An 18577-nucleotide genomic window follows, 5' to 3' on the forward strand; every position below is an offset into this window, starting at 1 on the left:
ATGCTTTTGTGGGTTAATAATTGAACCTGATAATCACTGGTTTCTAAGGCTTTTTATGGTAGAGTCTGTAATAGAGTTACCAAGGGATATGCTCCCAAGCAGCCTTTAAACACATGCTTTAAATTGAAAGTGGTTTCTTTGTCATGTGCTTCTCAGATGTGACCATCCTTTTATTAAATCTACTGTTTTTCCTTACAGTAACAAATGAATATAATGAATCATTGCTCTACAGTCCAGAAGAACCAAAAATACTTTTCAGTATTCGAGAGCCAATAGCAAACAGAGTGTTCTCAAGTAGCCGTCAGCGTTGTTTCTCCTCAAAGTAAGCATCCCTAGTCATTTCTTTCATCCCAGTAAAACATTAAGAAAGGAAAAACAAAAAGACACAGAAACAAGCACAAAAAAAAAAAATCCTTTTCTTTTAGAGACATTGAGACCAATGTACTTTTTCTCCCTCTAGGAATAACACTTAGCAGGGAACATCTTAGACTTTTTTTTTTTTTTAATTCAGTCGAGATTTATTTTTACAAATCTAAACTCATTTATGTGTATTTCTTATATTTAAGTGGCTTAAGTTTGAATGATATCTAATTAGAAGGCTTCATGGGTGAGTTGAAAAGATACTGTAAGCGTACATGAAATGCTTCAATAACAGAATGTTGATAAATTGCTCTACACCAGGATTAAGAACTTCAGAGACTATTCCAGTAAGGAAGCAAAGCAGCAAGGTTCAGAGAAAGATACTTGCAAAAGACACCTGGTCTGTCTTAAGGTATTTGAGAACAGTGTCTGAAATCACTGCTCCAGTAGCCAAAACTTTGTGAGCATAGGCACAGTGCCTCAAATGGAATTCTGAGCTTTATTTCGTGTGGTCAGAATTGCACTGCAAAGTGTGTTGAGTTACTTTGTGTGTAGTGAATGTATAGTGTACATGAGATATGAATTTTGTTTAGACTTGGGTTTCATCCCTAGTTACTTCGTACATATATGCATGGATATATGTAAATATTAAAAATTTTAAAAATCTTATCTAAAAGATTTGTTTCTAAGAAATTTGGTTAAGAGATACTCAGTCTAAATATAAAAATTCTAGCAAATCAATAAAAGGCAGCCACTGCATTAAAAAAATAAAAGCCAGTGATATTTGGTCTTCCCCCAAGGCAATAAATATCTTAGAAAAATGCTTGACCTTATTATCCCCAAACTAGCATGGCTGAAATGAAGTTTAAGAACGGCCATCTCACTACAGTGATAGACAGTAGACAGTGCGTACACTTGAGGAGGAGCGGGCAGACAGAGCAGCTGGGAGAAGGTGTTGCTGCTGTGTTCATGAACTGTACATTAGTGAATTACCTCTTCTCTGGTTGCTTTACATAATCCACAAGTAAAATTTTACATGAGAATGCACTCTTGCTCAGTACTTAAAATCTTTGTAATGGAAGTTACATGAAAGTAACCTGGCAACTACATTGAGTCTTTTAATTTTCTTTTCTTATCTTTTCTTTTTTCCATTGATAAATATTAAGTGAATGGTTCTACCTTGAATTTTAAACTTGAGATGTTGATAATGCACCTATATTGTGTGCAGTCACTGAGTGTCAAATCAGAGAGTAACTAAATTCTTAAAACCAAGGCCAATAAGCTTTTGGTTATGCCAACAAAAGTCAGAATTTCCTTAGTGTTAAGACTGCTTGATATTTAATGAGACATCTCTTTCCACTAGAGTTTGCGTGCGTTCTCGATGTTGGGATGCCTGCATGGTTGTGGATGGAGGAACTTCTTTTGAGTTTAACGACGGAGCGATTGCTTCGATGATGATCAATAAAGAAGATGAGCTTCGAACTGTGATTCTAGAACCGTGAAGGATTTCCTCAAGAGATAGATCTGGTTACTAGAAACATATTTTTTTCAGCAGATACAGATGACCAGCCATAAACCTACCTTATTTCGGTTCTTACTGAGACTGGCTACCACTAGGCAGAGGGGACAAAGTGGGGTCCATGTGCTCTTCTGTTCCATTCTGATAGACAGCAGCTGTTCACCTGGGAGAGATGATGGACTAACTGGGTTAGAATTACGCTGGTTAAGTTTCTGTATTTACAGTTGGTAACCAGGAGTATTGATATTCTTTAGAAAGGCAGGTTAAATAAATAAGTATTTAGGATTTCAAATTTAACTCTACAAGCCTTTTTGTTTTTTTCTTCCTAACTTTGTGGAATTGGCTGTGTGTCATTTGATTAGTGCATTATTTTTATAGTTCCTAAAAGTAAAGATTTTTAAAGATTTTGATGGAGAATTTTGATAATCATGATGTTGACATACTGAAGTTGGTACATGTGTTTTTATATATGTTAAGAATTTTCTAATTCTAGGAAATGATGAAATCACTATTAATTGAAAAAAATCAAATCATTTAAAAATATTTGTAGGTAAATTCTGATTTCTTTTGGTTAATGTCAACAATGATAGATAAAATACATCTTTTGGAACAAATCATGCATTGTAAATGTATTAATTTTTCCATAGCAATTGTTGGTCAAACTTTTTGTTTTTGAAAAATAACTTGATTCCAGTAGCACCCCCCCCCCATCCTGTTTTTGAACGAACTCAAGAACATCCAGGGAGCATGTTCTGTTAGGAGTTTGGTAAAATGTTCAAACCTTCCTTTAGTTTTAGGCATGTCAGCAAGAGAATAAGACATAGTATTGGAATTGCCTTACTTTAGTATTGTGGTTTTCATTTACTGTATTCCAAATTTTAAACAATAGCTTTAGATGATAAAACGTCAGCGCCCCCAACTATGAAAACCACTTTATCTTTGAAGGAATAATTTTCACGTAATTCTTGGTCTCTGTAAAGGTCATTAATTTCCACAAAGAGCTCCCACTGCTGACTGATGAAATGGTGTTGTGTGCCCTTGCGCAATGTGGAATAGGTTTCACTTGTTTTTTCATTGACGAAGTTTTTATTGAAGACTCATTCTGTGCCATCTGTCACAATATGTCGTATAATGAAGTGCTGGATAGACACTGAGGTAGACTGTTGGTGGAACTCAAGCCTAGAATACCTGAAAGCTAGGATACATGATCAGAGAGATCAGATGCTCTCAGCGTTGCCAAACTCAACATGCTGCTCGTTTTAAAAGATGAATGTCAATGTGCAAGGCAGTCTAGGTTCGTCTGGGCTTTACTGTTCAGCAGAATGCCTTTGCTTGAGGCTGTCAGCAGGAGGAGACACATTAGTGATTTTGCTGAGCCAAGTCTTAATTTCTAGTTTAATTTTTTAAGTGATATATTTAAGATACCAGTTTATAATGGAAGTTAAATTCCACACTATAGAAATCCCCCTAAAAGGCTTAAAATACCTTGTTAGGAAAAAAAAGCCACTCATATCCTTACTATATCTGGGAAATCTAGTTGTCCATGCTTTTCCACAGATCTATTAATATGTCCCATTAGCTGGTAACCAGCCGTGTGGGGTTGTTCATGAGCTACATTTGGAAAGATACTAAAATTACTGACTGTGCTGTTTGCGGTCTAACTTCTGCTCTATGGCAGGCAGGGATTTATTTGTAATAGGTAATTGGCGAAAAAATGTAATACATGGAGTGTCAGAAATGTCTTTTTGAATGGGTTAACCTTTAATGACCACTGTATGAAAATAAAATTAAACCATTGTCTGTTCTTTTTTACTTTGTTTTTTTTTTTTTTTCTAAATTCTTATGAGGTCACTGCATAAAAACGAAGTTTCCTCTGAATACCATGTTTCAAGTCTATCCCCAAATTCATGTCCTCTGTGTACTGTGTAGACTTGGTTCATTGGCATTTCTTGGCAGAATGATATATTCATAGATCAAAATGCTTAATTCAAAAATGTATTTTTCATATGATTTAGTTTAATTCCATAGTTTATATTCTTGAATGGATAGCTTTCACGCACAAAACAATTTCATTTTTAGGGAAGTAGAGTAACACAAATAATTATAAAATAGTCACTTAGGGCTGAAAGTGTCAAAGTAACAGGGTCTGGGAAAGTGGCTCAGCACTTAAGAGCTCTTGCTGTGCAAACAGGAAGACCCCAGTTCAAATCCCAGCAGCCACCTAAAAAGCTGGCTGTGGTGGCACTGTGCCCATAGCAGTGCATTGCGGCAGAGAACAAGTGGCTGGAGCTTGCAGGCTGCTAGTCTAGGTCCAGGTGCAGACCTGTGTGTGCATGTATGTGTGTGTGTGTGTGTGCAGAGATCCTCACACACAATGATAAAACACCCTTAAGGACACTTAATGCTAAGCTATGAAAGTAATATAAATTTAGAATTGAAATCACTAGGAACTCTTTCTGTTGTGTGCATATATATCCAGCCATATGCCTAAGGGGACCTAGGGATAACTAATATGTGAAATAATGGTGGGGGAGGGGTAAGAGCAAATACACTGCCCTACTGTGATCCCAGTCCTCTGGAGGTGGGGGTAAGACTGAGTTAAAAGTCTTGCTTGGGCTATATGGTAAGACCTTGTGACAAATAATGAACCCTGAAAAATAATATTTCAATTGTTTTCAAATGCTTTATATTTATGAGGAATTCAGAGAGCATAAATCAGTGAGACGGCTACTTTGTACATTAAGGAAGATACACTGCAAGGTATTTTAAAGAAAATCACTGATTAGATAAGGAGCTTGGTTCCCAGTACCCGCATCAGGCAGTTCACAAGAGCCGACACCTGCAGGTCCACGGGATTTCCTGGCCCCCACAGGCCCCTGTATGTACACACATAGAGATGTATTTAACATGGTTCTCACTGGAAATGGAGTCTGATACCAGCCACCATTTCAAATCTTACTAGGTCTCCTACTGTGCAGAAGTCACCCCTGATTTTTGTTATTAGATCTAACTGTAACTTACGAAGATGACCAGTGTGGCTGGGGAGGCTTAACTTGTTAACCTTTTTTTTCTCTTTTCAAGGATATCACTAAAATCCAGACTCTGAAATACAGAACACATGACCTATCTTCAGTAAATAAATTTCCAGGGATGAAAGAAAACCTCGAGCTTAAATTTCTTAAAGAATTATTGGATGCAACATGCGGACCATGTTAGGAGACTGATGAGAACAATCTGGGAGTGGTGGCACAGGCCTGTAATCACTGCACCCGGCAAAGACCGCGAGGGGCGTGAGTTCAAGGTCAGGTGGATCCAACAGCCATCTTGAGGCTAGCGTGAGATGCACAATGAGCTCTTGTTTCAAAACCAAAACTGTTCAAAAAGAAAAAGTGGGAGACAGCTCTTCAACACCATCCCTTCATTCAGTGCGTACAGTTAAGACCACATCACTAATTATATATATATATACACACACACACTGCAGTGTTTATAAAATTATAAGTCTGAGTTTTGTTTTAAAATTATCTTCATATGAGGGAATGGCCAGGAGCTAAAGACGGTTGACAATGGATGATGAGGCTCTATATTTTACGTTCTCTGTCATTTAAAAACAAAATCTAGAACTAGTAAATGGTAGTATAACTAAAACAAATAAACAAAAATAAATCAGAAAACCTGGGTGATTTAGAACCACCAGCCTGGCATTTTAATGGAAAGGATCAAAGCGACTGAACTATTCCAAGTTCTGGCGTTAAGCTATTCACATTGTTTCTAAACCATGGAAATACACAATGTAAGCCGATCCAGTCTGTACTTAACAGTGTTATGTGACATTAGCCACTTGAATGCAAACATTGTATAAATATCAGTATTCTTGAGAGCACATTCAGGTTGACAAGCTGGTATTTAGCACTTTTCAGAATGTATTATGAACTCATTTTGACAACAAGCACACAAAGCAGGCAGGTAGATCAGGGTCGAGGTTGAAATCTTCCAAACGGCAACCCGAACTGATGCTTTCTAAATTTCATGACTTCAGAAAAAAGGGACACAAATTGGCTCAAATCCTCGTTTTTATAAAAATGTACTTTATTTTAAAATGAGTCTATAAAAGTAGAAATCACATACAAAAATACAGATTACTGCGACATGTTGGCAAAATAGCTCCCAGCTGGACTTGAGGAAGGAAGAACAGGTCCTGCATGTCTGAGGGCAGCTGGAGGCCGGAGTCCAGCCAGAGCCCACTGTCAGCCTACTAATCTGTAAACAATAGTTTCAAGTAGTAGTTAGCACTTTAACTACTCGGCAACTGATGCAAAATTATTCCTGTGTTACACTTTTGAAAATGTTCTTTAGGTCTGAGAGGATAAAGGCACTTCATATTATTGTAACAGTACGATTCTTTGATGAAAAAGTTAATAGAAATGTATTTTGGCTCTGTCGTATTCAAAAGAGGTAACTGCCTTAATTTCTTTTTCTTTTCATTGTCTAAGAAGCACCCTTTGATCTTTTGGCTTCTGCGTATCAGGCGTTAAAAAGTCCATCTGTTATCAAAAGGTTTAATGCCCAGTGAGTCTTAAAAACTTAGGTGAAGCGCAGGTCGTGCCAGGTGCGTGGAAGCTGCGCGCACACCTGCTTCCCGAGCGTTTCTGGCCGAGAGAAAGCAGCAGCTCTACCTAAGGAACTTGTAGATCCAGTAACTTCCTGGGCAGGGTCAAGCCATCGCTGTGAAAGACCACTTAAAAGTATTTCAAGTCCTTGAGTTCAGAGTAAAATACAAATGACTGCAGCGCCAAAGGAAGAGACAGCAAACAAGATCAGCTCAGAGCTCTATCTGACTTCTCGAGAATGCTGATTAGAATAACACCATATTTCTAAAACAAAGCAAGTAATTTAAAAAGCTAAACAGCCCACATAACATACATGGATTATAAAGTTAAAAAAAAAAGGTATGATTAGATTTCCTCATCTACTTTAGGACTCTGGGAACACAGCATCGTACCTAAAAACATGGACAGCTACTTCACAGGAACCTGACTTTAGGACTTCAGCCTTCTGAGGCCTCAAATCCTACACCAATTCTAGCCTCACGGTTGCATCTCTCTCCGTTTCTGTTCCTCCTTTAGAGTTCAAGGTACATCACGCAGGACTGTGTTTCTAGCAAACTAACTTCACACCTGCACACAATGCTAATTCCCAGAAGAGATTGCCTCAAACGCTACCAGCCTATGATTCTTTCTGTTCAACTCACCGTACATATAGCTTATCATTCTTCAAAATCAAGTTTTATGAAATACTGAATAATTAAATAGATAAAAAAAAGTTAGGACAGACACCATGAAAACTGGGCCAGGGGTAATTTTGAAAACTTGATTCTAAATAGATTTAATCTGAAGGGCACGTGGAAGAGCTGGCTCAAATTCTGCTTTAAAAAGCTATTTTGAAATAGCAGGCTCACCTAAGATTTCCAAAGAACTAGCACTTGGACTCTGAGGGCACAGCACTGGCGCAATCGTCTCTGTATTCTCGAAAACGCAACACTTCATAGTGCTCCCTTGCAAATGGTTCCCTAACATACATGCACAGTGAGCGCTAAGGTAAAACCAATAGGAAAGGTAACCAAGGTCTCGAGCAACTCGATTTGCTGCCTGTGTTCCTCACTTGAGAGGAAGCGGCGCCCCCGCAGTAAGCCCTTCATACACAACCAGGCTTTTGTAGGGTCAGTCGGCACTTGATGCCCCAAATCTCCGGGTTCTTTTTGTTGTCCATGGTTGGCCTTGCAATGGTGGTGAAGTAGGCACAATTAATCTGCAGGTGGGGAAGGGCTTCTCTCAACAGTTGCAGGGTAGCATCCGGCACGATCCCAAAAACTTGTAGCGTCTTTAGTGTGGGGATCTCTCCAAGTTCACTGGGAAGGAAGAGGAAATGTCAGGGTGTATGGCAATTGTTTAGACTAGTTATTATAAGCTATTGTTTGTAATGTCTATATCAGTCTACAGGAGTGCAGCCTAAAACCATAATTTATAGTAGATGATTTAAGGAAACAACACAAGGAGATAAAAGCTGGGAATCACAGCAACCTGACCCATGTGTGTCTGACTCCGTTTGGCTCCCGTGGAACTGAAGTTTATGGCTATTTTCAGCTGAACTGAATTTGCCTCCTTTCTCCATTCTTGGTCTCCACAGATCCCTGCGAGGGTTACTGTGGCGTGACCACTGCTAGTAAGCGAGTAATGGTGAGAATCAATGTGCTTCTGCGGCCTCAGTCGGAACCACCCCAAGATGAAAGCAATTGAGGAATCTGGACGTGACCTTTAACTGCACTAGGCTCTCTGAACAGACGATACCAGCAGCACCGAGGGCTTCTTAGTCATGATGCACCATTCACAAAACCTTACTGCAACGGAACCCACGGGTGACTTCCTTAAGGTATTTCTTATAGGCCACTATATAGGGATTATATAGGCCTCAGATAGTACCAGTGTACAGCAGAAAGGACCTCTTCTCTACATAGGATTTTTCCGCCCTATTACTGATAGGACAGACCTTTTCGTATGTACTTCTTGTTAAACAGTGTGATCTGGGGTCACACAAAATTGACCCTGAAAATTTACCCAAAGAAAACACTTTGTGGCTTTGGTACTTGTTCTTTTTAACATTGGTCTGTCTGCCCAGCTTCATCTCTCCGATCTCTGTTTGCTTTAGGTTGGGACATAGTGCAAAGTCCCAGGAAGGGGGACATTTATTTTGGGAATTCAGCAAAACCCGCTGGAGATCGGTGTGCCCAGCAGTGACCTTATGTTGTCATAGTCAATGCTTACTCAAACAAAGCAAGTTTGTACTGTCCCTCGGCTGCCAGTGTCTCAGCCTTCCAGCACATTTTCCATGAACATCCACGACATCCTCTTGAAGGCTCAATCAGTTCATGCCACTCACCTGCTCCAGAACTCCTGATGCCCCCTGGTTCTAGAATGGTTCTAGAAATCAGATGGTTATTAGATCTAAGGACCATCCATGCTGAACAGGCTCCATGGGTCTTCCCATTACCCCTCTCTATGAATGGTCCAAATAAGTGCCACAATATTTAGTGTGTGTTGTGGAATCCAAGATGAATGGCAAAGAAGGGCTCTATCTAAAAATAAGCGTGCCTGCTTCTAAGGGGCAGTGAGGTCAGGAGGTCATAGACCAAAATGCAAGTCAAGAGGAACACATTGCATCTTTAACTTCTGGAATATAGAAACAAATACAAAGGCTGTGTGTGCACTGCAGACCAGGTTATAACATGAACACCAAGACAGCAATCCTTGGCACAACTCCTATGTGAAACCAGCATTTGAGAACAGGGTTGTGCTTGGGAAAATTCAGGTTCTGGGATATCCAGGCAGCAAAGCTGTGAGTCACCTGCAGTGGATAATATCTAAAAGAAGACACTGTGGGGAGCAAGAGAGAGAAGAGTGGCAGATGGCAGAGGAGGGAGCATTTGTACAGCCACCCTGGGAGGAAGTTGGTGAGGCCAATACATGGCGCTCCATGTGGGAAGGGAGCTGCAGAAGACGGGACAGGACCCAACAACAAAATCACCTCTTGTGTGCAAAGGCCACACTGCAGAAAATAAGGACACAAGCATCTCTGACTTTGCAGCAGAAGAGAAAAGGGAACCGTCTAGAAGCTTTTCTTTACTTGCTATAAGATAATAGGATAGTATCTTTTAAGGCTCTTTGTTTGAGTTTAATAATAGGCACTCATCAACTAGAGACAGAGGCTGAGGCAGGATCATAGGCCAGCCTGGGGATAAACACTGAGACCTGGTCTCAAAAACAGTAAACTAGGCACTTAGAAACTCCGAGGTTTTCTCCTTACCTCATCCACGCAGTCCTGTTTCCCTTTAAGTGCAAAATGCTTCGCCCTAAGAACTTTCAACTCTCTTAATTTCAAATCAGTTTTCCCTCTAAGTTGGGTTCATCATGGCCAAAGAAACAAAATTCTTAGAAGAAAATTCAGTAGAAAGTAAGACCAATTAAGGAAAGAGGAACTCTAGCAGGGGTCCGCAGGAGTGAGGAACTGCAAGGCTTTGGAAGTATTTTAGAACTCTGTCAAAGATGCATGTCATTTTCTCTTCTGAGATAAGAACTATTCTGCATCGCAGATGGCTGCTGTGTGGATGGTATCCTTGAGGCATGCTGGGATTGCCACTAAGAACTTCAAATGCCTCAGTTGCCAGAGTGACTTATCTTAGGAAAAGGACCCACACGAATTCATCTGAAAGAATCCCTAGTATTTACATGATGCTCAAAGAACCATGCCGATGTTCGAGGACAACATCATCTTGTTCTCGTTCTACTCTGCTGCTCTGCCGGGAAGCTAGAGCCCTTGATGCTCTAATTAAAGATCAGACTTTGACAATCAATGATGCCGAGGTTCACGCTGGCACCGAGGGCGTGAGGCTCACGCTCCTCCCTATCAATCCAGATGGAGATTATTATGCAGAGAAACCAAGATCCCGCTGAATAAACGTGAGAGACCAAAGCCTTCCCCTCGCCTCTACTAGAGGGAAAGCGAGCATTTAAAAGTCCTGCTCAGCTTCTTTTCACAGCGAAGGAACAAACTCACAGATGTGCTTGAGAAAAGACACCAGAAAAGAATAGTCTCCCTTCCTAGCCAGCTGTCCAGGCCGATGCGAAGCCCAGATGGCAAGAATGGATGACAGAGAAAAAGCTTCCAGAAGTTCTGGATGCTGGGAAATAAGCGCAGGGATTTGTATCAGAGTTCTATGCACACGAATTTGAGTTGTAACACTTGAGAGACGTTCAAGAAAAATCAGCATCTTTTTTAGGTAGTGCTTTTTCAAATAGCACACTACTAGCTAAGGCTCAGGAGACTAGTTAAAATGATTAATCCAGCCACATAATTACCAGACTTCCCAACTTTACCAAACTCTCAACAGATCATTTATTATTGAAATTGTATAATCCAATTCATGAAAAATATTTTTTTTAATTCTCCATTTTTAGGTAGGAAAAATTCCTGCTGACATCCTGCTGGCAAGATAAATAGTAGAAAGTCTTCCTCAAGCCACATGACCCTGCTGCAGTAGAAAGGGCACCTGACCAAGTGCAAGATCCTGACCTCTCGTGGTTTTCAGTGAAACCACTATGCTTTTCATTTGGTATAAGGAAGACTATCACAGCCTTTGGAATGAAAGAAGCAATGCCTGGAGATAAGAGACTTAATTGCCATGGACCCACATAACATATCCTCTCCAGATAGCATCAGATGCTCCTACACACGTACCAATTCTTCACCGTCCTTGGCTATCTGGGAGTCTCATCACTAGATCATGGAACTTTTCCAGGAAGCCCAGACACAGCTTTAAGAACCAGTGGGAAACATCTCAAACAAGTCCACTCCCTCTGGGTCTGCCTCCTAGGCTCACAGTGAGTTCCTTAGAGGTAAAAGCTTCCTTTTCTAAGTCCTTCACAGACAGTAGGACAGCATTCTAACACAGTGATGCCGACAGTTACGTAACAAACGCTAATGAGACCAGTTCAACTTTACCGGACAGTTTAATCCAACATCCTATGAGCTATTTTGATATTCCTTCCTAGACATTTCATTGCATATTAATACGAATGTTCCCTCTGTGGACATCCATTAGTAACGATGGGTTTTACTACCACGTGTCATCCCTGCCTTCTACCAGCATGAACACAAAACATACTCACAGTAGGGTCTCAGGAATTATATCATAGCACCGGCTGAGCGAGAGGTGTTGGAGGTAGTTGAGTTGAAAGAATTCTGGAAAGCAGTCATTCTTTAGCATGATACTGTCACTGCAACAGGAAGGAGACAGATTCAGAACCACCCAGAGACTGAGCACACCACCACTCGATGTCTGCACCCAGAGACTGAGCACACCACCACTTGATGCCTGCACTAGACCCTGCCCCATCTCCAAACAACCCAAATATTCCAAATTTTGACTTAAAACAGTACCTTAAGTCGAGGCGGACGAGGTTGGGGCACCGTTTGATTAAGGTACAAAGATCTAGGGAAAACAAACATGCGATGGTCACTGTCGGGGTTAAAGAAGGAAGGAGGAAGGGGTGTTTGCTCTGGCTGCGGTTCTTCCACAACGCACTGGAAGCTGGCAGCAAGGCGCTCAGAGCAGTTCTTCATGTAGAAAAGTTTCCTGCTGGGAAAATCCAGGTGAGCACCTGGAATCCACTGCAAACGTTAGAGGAGCTGTGTGAAATCCCTCGATAACAACAATTTATGTAGCAATAATAACTGGCTGGAAAGAGAAAAGGAAATCCCAATCCACGATAGCCAGGGAAACAACAACGACAGCAAAACCAAATGCCAGGACAAAGAGTCAAAAATATTCCATCAAGATGGCTCTTCAACTTAGCGGGAATCACGAACTATTTATTTTTAAAAAAATGTTGTATCAAAACTAACAAATGAACTTCTAGCTCAAATTACAACCCAGTAAATTCCATATATGTTTAAGTTTTAAATGCTATTTTCAAGAAATTTGCAGAATCTTGGGTTAGGTAAGGAGTGTATAAACAAAGAAAAACCACATAATCTACAAAATACATCTTAAAATTCTACTATTTATGGGCCTGGAGAGATGGCTCAGAGGTTAAGAGCACTGGCTGCTCTTCCAGAGTTCCTGGGTTCAATTCCCAGCAACTACATGGTGGCTCACAACCATCTGTAATGAGATCTGGCGCCCTCTCCTGGCAAGTGTATGTATAATAAATAAATTTTTAAAAATTCTACTATTTATACCAGGCATGGCTGGGCACACCTGTAATCCCAGTACTAGGAAGGCAGAGGCTGAAGAATTGGTGAAAACTATAGACCACTCTGGTTTATACAGTAGTTCTAGGCCAGCTAGGGCTAGATAGTGGCACCCTGCCCCAAAAATAAAAAAAAAATTCTGCACGTTAGAGCATTCAGAGAAGTATCAGAAAATGGTGTGTAGTCAACATAAGTTATACAGATTAATAATAGTCTTATTAACTATAAGAAAAGGATAAACAATAAATTAAGATCATAAGCATGTATCTGTGAAACAGATATGGAGCAGGAAATAACTTAAGTAAATAGCTTCTTGGGCTGGAGAGAGACTCAGAGGAGGAGAAGCTCTCGCTGCAAGCCTGACAGCCCAGGTTTGATCACCCCTGGAGCCCACGTGGTGGAGGAAGACACTCCAGCAAGTCCTCTGACCGCCACTCCACGTTCCAAAACAAATAAGTGGAAAACAAACGCCGGGAAATGTTTGCATAAAAAAGAAAACAAAGTACACACAGATACACAGTACACTGTAATCTTAATCTAGTTAAAGCACACACACACACACGCACACACACACACACACACAAACTCATATAAAAATAGAGACAAGGAAACCACCTTGAAGGAAACACTCCGGATTGTTAATTGCTGCTAGCAAGTACTGACATTATACACTTGGCAGAATTTGTAAGAGTGACATGAACCGAGCTACTTTGTCAGCAGGAAAAACGATTTTAAATGTTACTTATTTAAACCTGACACACTCCACTTAATGTCTGATGTCTACTTTCACAGCTGCGCCCCATATTAGTCTTGTAGTTTCAGATGCTTTCTTTCTCAACATACTGACTTGGCTGTGTGATAGTCACCCAAATCTATGTTTAAAACCGCCAGTGTCTGCCCTAAATCTCCCCCTTTCCTCCACTCCTTCCTGCCCTAGTACCATACAACCCCAAGGACAGCAAAGCAACTGAGGCGCAAACCTCGGGAATCACACTTGACCGCTTTGCTCTCTTTCCACATCCAGGCTGACACCAAATCCTATTGGGTCGGCTTCCTAAATGCGCCCAAATACGGCCCTTTCTTAGCACCGTAAATGCTACCACTGTAGTTTCCCAGCGTCCTCCCTGCTTCATGCACCCCCCCCCCCAGCCTATTTTCACCGCGGCGCCAGAGTGAACAGCACAAAGCCAGACCACGTCACTGTTCCACCGCACGTCCCTGGTGTCTTCTGTGTTGGCGACCTCGCCTTTGCAACCAGCTCCCAAATCAAAGGCCTTTATCCTTGAGGTCCTTCGTTCCCGGACGCTCTCCCACAAACCTGTGTGTATCTCTCTCTCTCGTCGAAATAAAAGATCCCCTCTTTGATCATTGCGTCTGGTTCGAGAATTTTTCCCACAAACTCCTGTTTATCTCTCCCAGGATCCTCGGCCTCTCTGTGACCAGTCCTGACACATTCCACCCATCCACCGCTATATTTTTCCTTCTTTAAAACTTCATTTCATTTATTCTTCTCTTATGCAAGACATCCCAACTGCAGTGTTCCCTCCCCCACTTCCCCTCTTCCCCCAGATCCATTCCTCCTCAACCCCATACCATTCAGGAAGTCTGCTCACCCCGGATCTGTTTGCCTCTGTGTATTTTTATATGACCTTGATTTCCGAGAATAACCGTATAATCCTATACTTAGAACTTAAAGTGTCTAAAGGGAAAATATGCCCGGAGCTGCGTAGGGAGAGGGACAGGAAAGGGAGCCACGGCGGCAGCTCCGTGCTCCGTCTCCGTATCCGAGGACGCTCCTTTGCAACGGTAGTTGTTCAAATACGCGTCCTTACACAGGGACGGCCTTAAACCCCTCCCTGGCCACCCATGAAGAACATTTCCATTTCCATTGGTCTGACAGATCTTACGTATTAAGCCCCAGAGAAGCAGTTTCCAAATACTACTGAAATGCTATGAAGCAGCCAAGGTACCTGACTCACGCCTCTTTAAGCATACGAAAGACTTCAGTAGCAAACTGCCCACACCTGGTGTGCCAGCAACACCCACGAGACACCGCTCAGGGTTGATTGGAGCACCTAAACCAATTTCTCTTTGTGCAGCCCGGATTGAATATTAGCCAGAGACTGAGCTATAAAGCCATTTAATAAAAAAAAATTTCCTCTTGTGACCACTTACGTGTGCAAATGAAGACTCTCAGTGTCTCTCACACACACAATACAGAGCTCAGCCAAGTCAGTACCATGGCTGCTACCCACCCAACTTCAAATGCTTGTCTTCGTCAACATTGTTTTTTAGACTGAATAAAAAAGCAGAAAATGTGAATATAAATTTATTAGCTGAGGCATTTTCAATCTTAACTGCTGACATTTTGGGCCAGATGACGCCGGGGTTAATCTTTCTGCGCTCTCCAGCAGCAATTCTGGCATCTAACCACTAGATGGCAGCAGAACCCCATGCGCTGAGATGAAATGCCTTCCAGACTTTGGGAAGCTGTTCCTAGCTGAAAACAACTTTTCAAAGTCACCCTTTTGTGTCCCTGGGGTTTGACTCCAGAATCCCATCTGGATGCTCAGATCCAAAGACAATGAAGTCAGTCCGCATCTCCTCCCGTCAGCTTACTTTTAGCACCAATGTGGTTGATGAGTGTGTAGCTGTTACACTGAACTGAGGAGTGCCTTGTGCCCAGAAGTTACTACGTGTTCAATACAGATGCAGTTTTTTTTCCCCTAAATATATTTGGTCCGTTAATGGTTCAATCTGTGTTTGCCTACTTTTACATCAGGGTTCTGCAGAGTAATTTTGTTTATTAAAAGTAGTTCTGGGACTCAGGAGATATAAGCGCTTTTGTCTGTAAGTCCTAGGGCTTGAGTTTGCTCTGTGGCACTCTTGGGAACACTGGGTGGGAGAGCATTCACTTGTAACCTCAGGATGGGGCAGAAGTCACAGGAGGACCCCGTGGGCTTGTCAGTCAGCAGCAAAATCAGCGAGAGACCCTGCCTAAAATGACAAAATAGGAAGACTGGGAAGAACCAGAGTCTGGGTCCCAGCAGCCACAAGGCAACTACACTGTAACTCCAGTTCCAGGAGGTCTGCTGCCCTTTCTGGCTTCTGCAGGCACTGCATACATGAGGGGGTACTATTAGGGAATCTTATTTGAAGGTGTGTTGCTTTTGTTTACTTTGCATGCGTTTAACTCCATGAAGCTGTGTTACTTTGCTTGTCTAAAACACCTGATGGTGAGGCAGGAGAGAGAAACAGGCGGGGCTGGCAGGCAGCAAATAAACATGAGAAGGTGGGGCCCGAGAAAGGAGGAGGACTTCAGGGGTCACCCAGCTACAGAGCCAGACATAGGGAAAGAAGGAAAAAATAAGACATATAGGAATAGAGAAAGAAAAAGTCCCAAGGCCACAGATAGATGGGATAATTTAAGTTAAGAAAAGCTGGCAAGCCAGGCAGTGGTGGCGCATGCCTTTAATCCCAGCACTCGGGAGGCAGAGGCAGGCGGATCTCTGGGAGTTCGAGGCCAGCCTGGTCTACAAGAGCTAGTTCCGGGACAGGCACCAAAGCTACAGAGAAACCCTGTCTCGAAAAACCAAAAAAAAAAAAAAAAAAAAAAAAAAAAGCTGGCAAGAAACAGGCCAAGGCTGGGCATTCATAACTAAGACTAAGCCTCTGTGTGTGACTTATTTGGGAGCTGGGTGGTGGGCCCCCCCCCAAAAAAGCCTATTAAGAGTAGAGTAAACAAACTGACAACAGGGTACAGGCATGATGAATACAGGCAAACACCTATATATATAAAATAAAATAGAAAAATACGTAACTTTTTTTTTAAAGGTAGAGAAGTACTGATGAAATCACGCAGTGTTGACCTCTGATCTCCAAGTACACACACACACACACACACACTACTTTAAAAGATTGTTTTGTCTAGATCCTAGACCTCTACCTAACTCTTCCGACGAACAATCCCTCTGCTGAAGACATACACAGCACGCACGCTGGATTAAGGAGACAATGAGGCCGCAGAAATGTCCCAGGCGAGCCGTAGAGCAGCTCAGCGGCCCCGGGCTCGACGCGCTAACCTGTTTTCTGGAGGTTCTTTCGGTAGCCGCTGAGGTTGAGCTGGGTGATGGTCGCCGACAGATGTGCCACGGCCGCCTGCACATGCTTTTCAGTGAACTCAAAGCACCAGGAGAGATTCAGTTCATCCAGTCTGCGTGACGGAAGGGCGACAGGGAAGACACGAGACCATCAGGAGGACCAGGGCGACTCAAGCAGCACACGCCAAAAATACACAACCAGGTTCTGTATTGCCTCAGGCACAGGTCACCCTGTGTCGTTCATTGACAACTGCATTCTCTCCTCTAAACACCTGTGCCTGCAACTTACCCGGCGGCAGCGGGGAGGCCAGAGCAAACACTGCCTCCTTCTGGGGATACAGGTTGAAAACTATAGCTTGTATGTGTCTTTCTCGGACATACAAGGTTTTTCTAGGTTGTCAAAACAGCACCCAAGAGCTACCAACTCAAATGTTTTATAAAACCCATGGACTGACTACTAATGAAAAAGACCAAGATGCTACACAAATCCACTGCATCCCATTCTCCCTGCGAGGAGAGCCAGCGAGCTTCCAAGTCAACGCTCCCTCCCTCCGCCTGCATCTCTGCTGACAACTGACTGAACGCAGTGCCGCATGCTTTGTCTGCCTCGCGATGTTCTGCTCCAGGACCACTTCCCTTTGAGAGAACACTAGGGAGACAGATAACACAAGGAGCATCTACATTATAGGTATTGCGTGTTCTCTATACCACGTCTCCTCTCACTTAGCAGTACATATCACCCATATTCAATATGGCTTCGTCAGATATAAATCAACCACACTGTGACAAACACATCTCTCTACTTCCCTTTAACAGCAGCAAAGAAGGGATCACTACCCAAGTGTCCTTCCTTGACAAACGCGCTTTAAGTTTCACCCTGAACTTTTTCGCGCCAGATGCTACGTTGCCCAGGCCGAGACCATGGCAGCCCTCAAAAGCACATCCAGATACCCAGATGCAAAGTGTCACTGTATCTGCTATGGTGCAAACTGTTCCTACCTGCAGCAGCTGCTCAGCAGAGTCGCCACGGCAGATTCGGAAAACCCAGAGCACCCGCAGAGGTTTAGCCGCACCAGGTTTTCATTCTGGGCAAGAGTGCTAGGGAAGAGAAAATGCCAGAGGAATGAATAGCATCAGTGGTGAGTCCGTGTGTGTGTGTGTGTGTGTGTGTGTGTGTGTGTGTGTGTGTGTGCTGTGTTAAGGAGGAGGAGGGTGAATATAATAATTTAGCACATACGCTTGTGAGTCAGAAGTGAGCTTAAAAATCTATATTTCACCATCTCTTGTCACAGCAGAGTGACCTGCTTCCATTATTCATATGCAAACTGGCAACTGTGGCAAACTGGCGGGTTAGAAACAAGGTTGAGCTGGGCCTTTAATCCCAGCACCCGGGAGGCAGAGGCAGGCGGATCTCTGTGAGTTTGAGACCAGCCTGGTCTACAGAGCTAGTTCCAGGACAGGCTCCAAAGCTACAGAGAAACCCTGTCTCGGAAAAAAAAAAAAAAAAAGGAAGGGTTGAATGACATAATATACCGAAGGACTTGCAAAGTGTTTGCGGTGTAATGCACAAGGAACACCAATAAATGTATCTTTTTATTGCCTCCCCTCTATCAGGGAACCTGGGGATGAATAGCCAGTTGTTTTGGAGTTAAGTCTTGGCCTGGTACTGAATAACTGTGAACGTGGACAAGCCAGCCAGCCTCTCTGTGGCTCAGCTTTCACAGACAGGGGCAAGGGCAAGAGGGCAAGAGCTCACCACAGGTGCTGGCTCTCAGTATTACTTTTAACTTAG

General features: G+C 42.5%; 2 protein-coding genes across 5 annotated transcripts in view; one reads left to right on the forward strand and one right to left on the reverse strand.

Moving 5' to 3' along the window:
* The window catches only part of Nadk2 (NAD kinase 2, mitochondrial), a 37242-nt gene extending 33551 nt beyond the window's left edge, over positions 1-3691 (forward strand). For all 3 annotated transcript variants that reach the window (XM_050138979.1, XM_050138980.1, XM_050138982.1), the window contains 2 exons: positions 199-322; positions 1724-3691. In XM_050138979.1, the coding sequence (XP_049994936.1) occupies positions 199-322; positions 1724-1862 (263 nt within the window). In that variant the 3' untranslated portion in view covers positions 1863-3691. The remainder of the gene's footprint in view (positions 1-198; positions 323-1723) is intronic.
* Positions 3692-5949: 2258 nt separating this feature from the next.
* Skp2 (S-phase kinase associated protein 2) overlaps positions 5950-18577 on the reverse strand; it is a 30269-nt gene continuing 17641 nt past the window's right edge. Inside the window, exons 6-10 of one of the 2 annotated variants that reach the window (XM_050138983.1) lie at positions 17785-17883; positions 16768-16898; positions 11873-11924; positions 11602-11709; positions 5950-7787 (exon numbers count right to left, since the gene is read on the reverse strand). In XM_050138983.1, coding sequence (XP_049994940.1) covers positions 7574-7787; positions 11602-11709; positions 11873-11924; positions 16768-16898; positions 17785-17883 — 604 coding nt within the window. In that variant the 3' untranslated portion in view covers positions 5950-7573. The remainder of the gene's footprint in view (positions 7788-11601; positions 11710-11872; positions 11925-16767; positions 16899-17784; positions 17884-18577) is intronic. The other variant, XM_050138984.1, reaches the window with a different exon arrangement.

This window comes from Alexandromys fortis, unplaced genomic scaffold, assembly GCF_014885135.2.
Source record: "Alexandromys fortis isolate MF-2015 unplaced genomic scaffold, M_Fortis_MF-2015_v1.1 scaffold_37, whole genome shotgun sequence".
Taxonomy (NCBI): domain Eukaryota; kingdom Metazoa; phylum Chordata; class Mammalia; order Rodentia; family Cricetidae; genus Alexandromys; species Alexandromys fortis.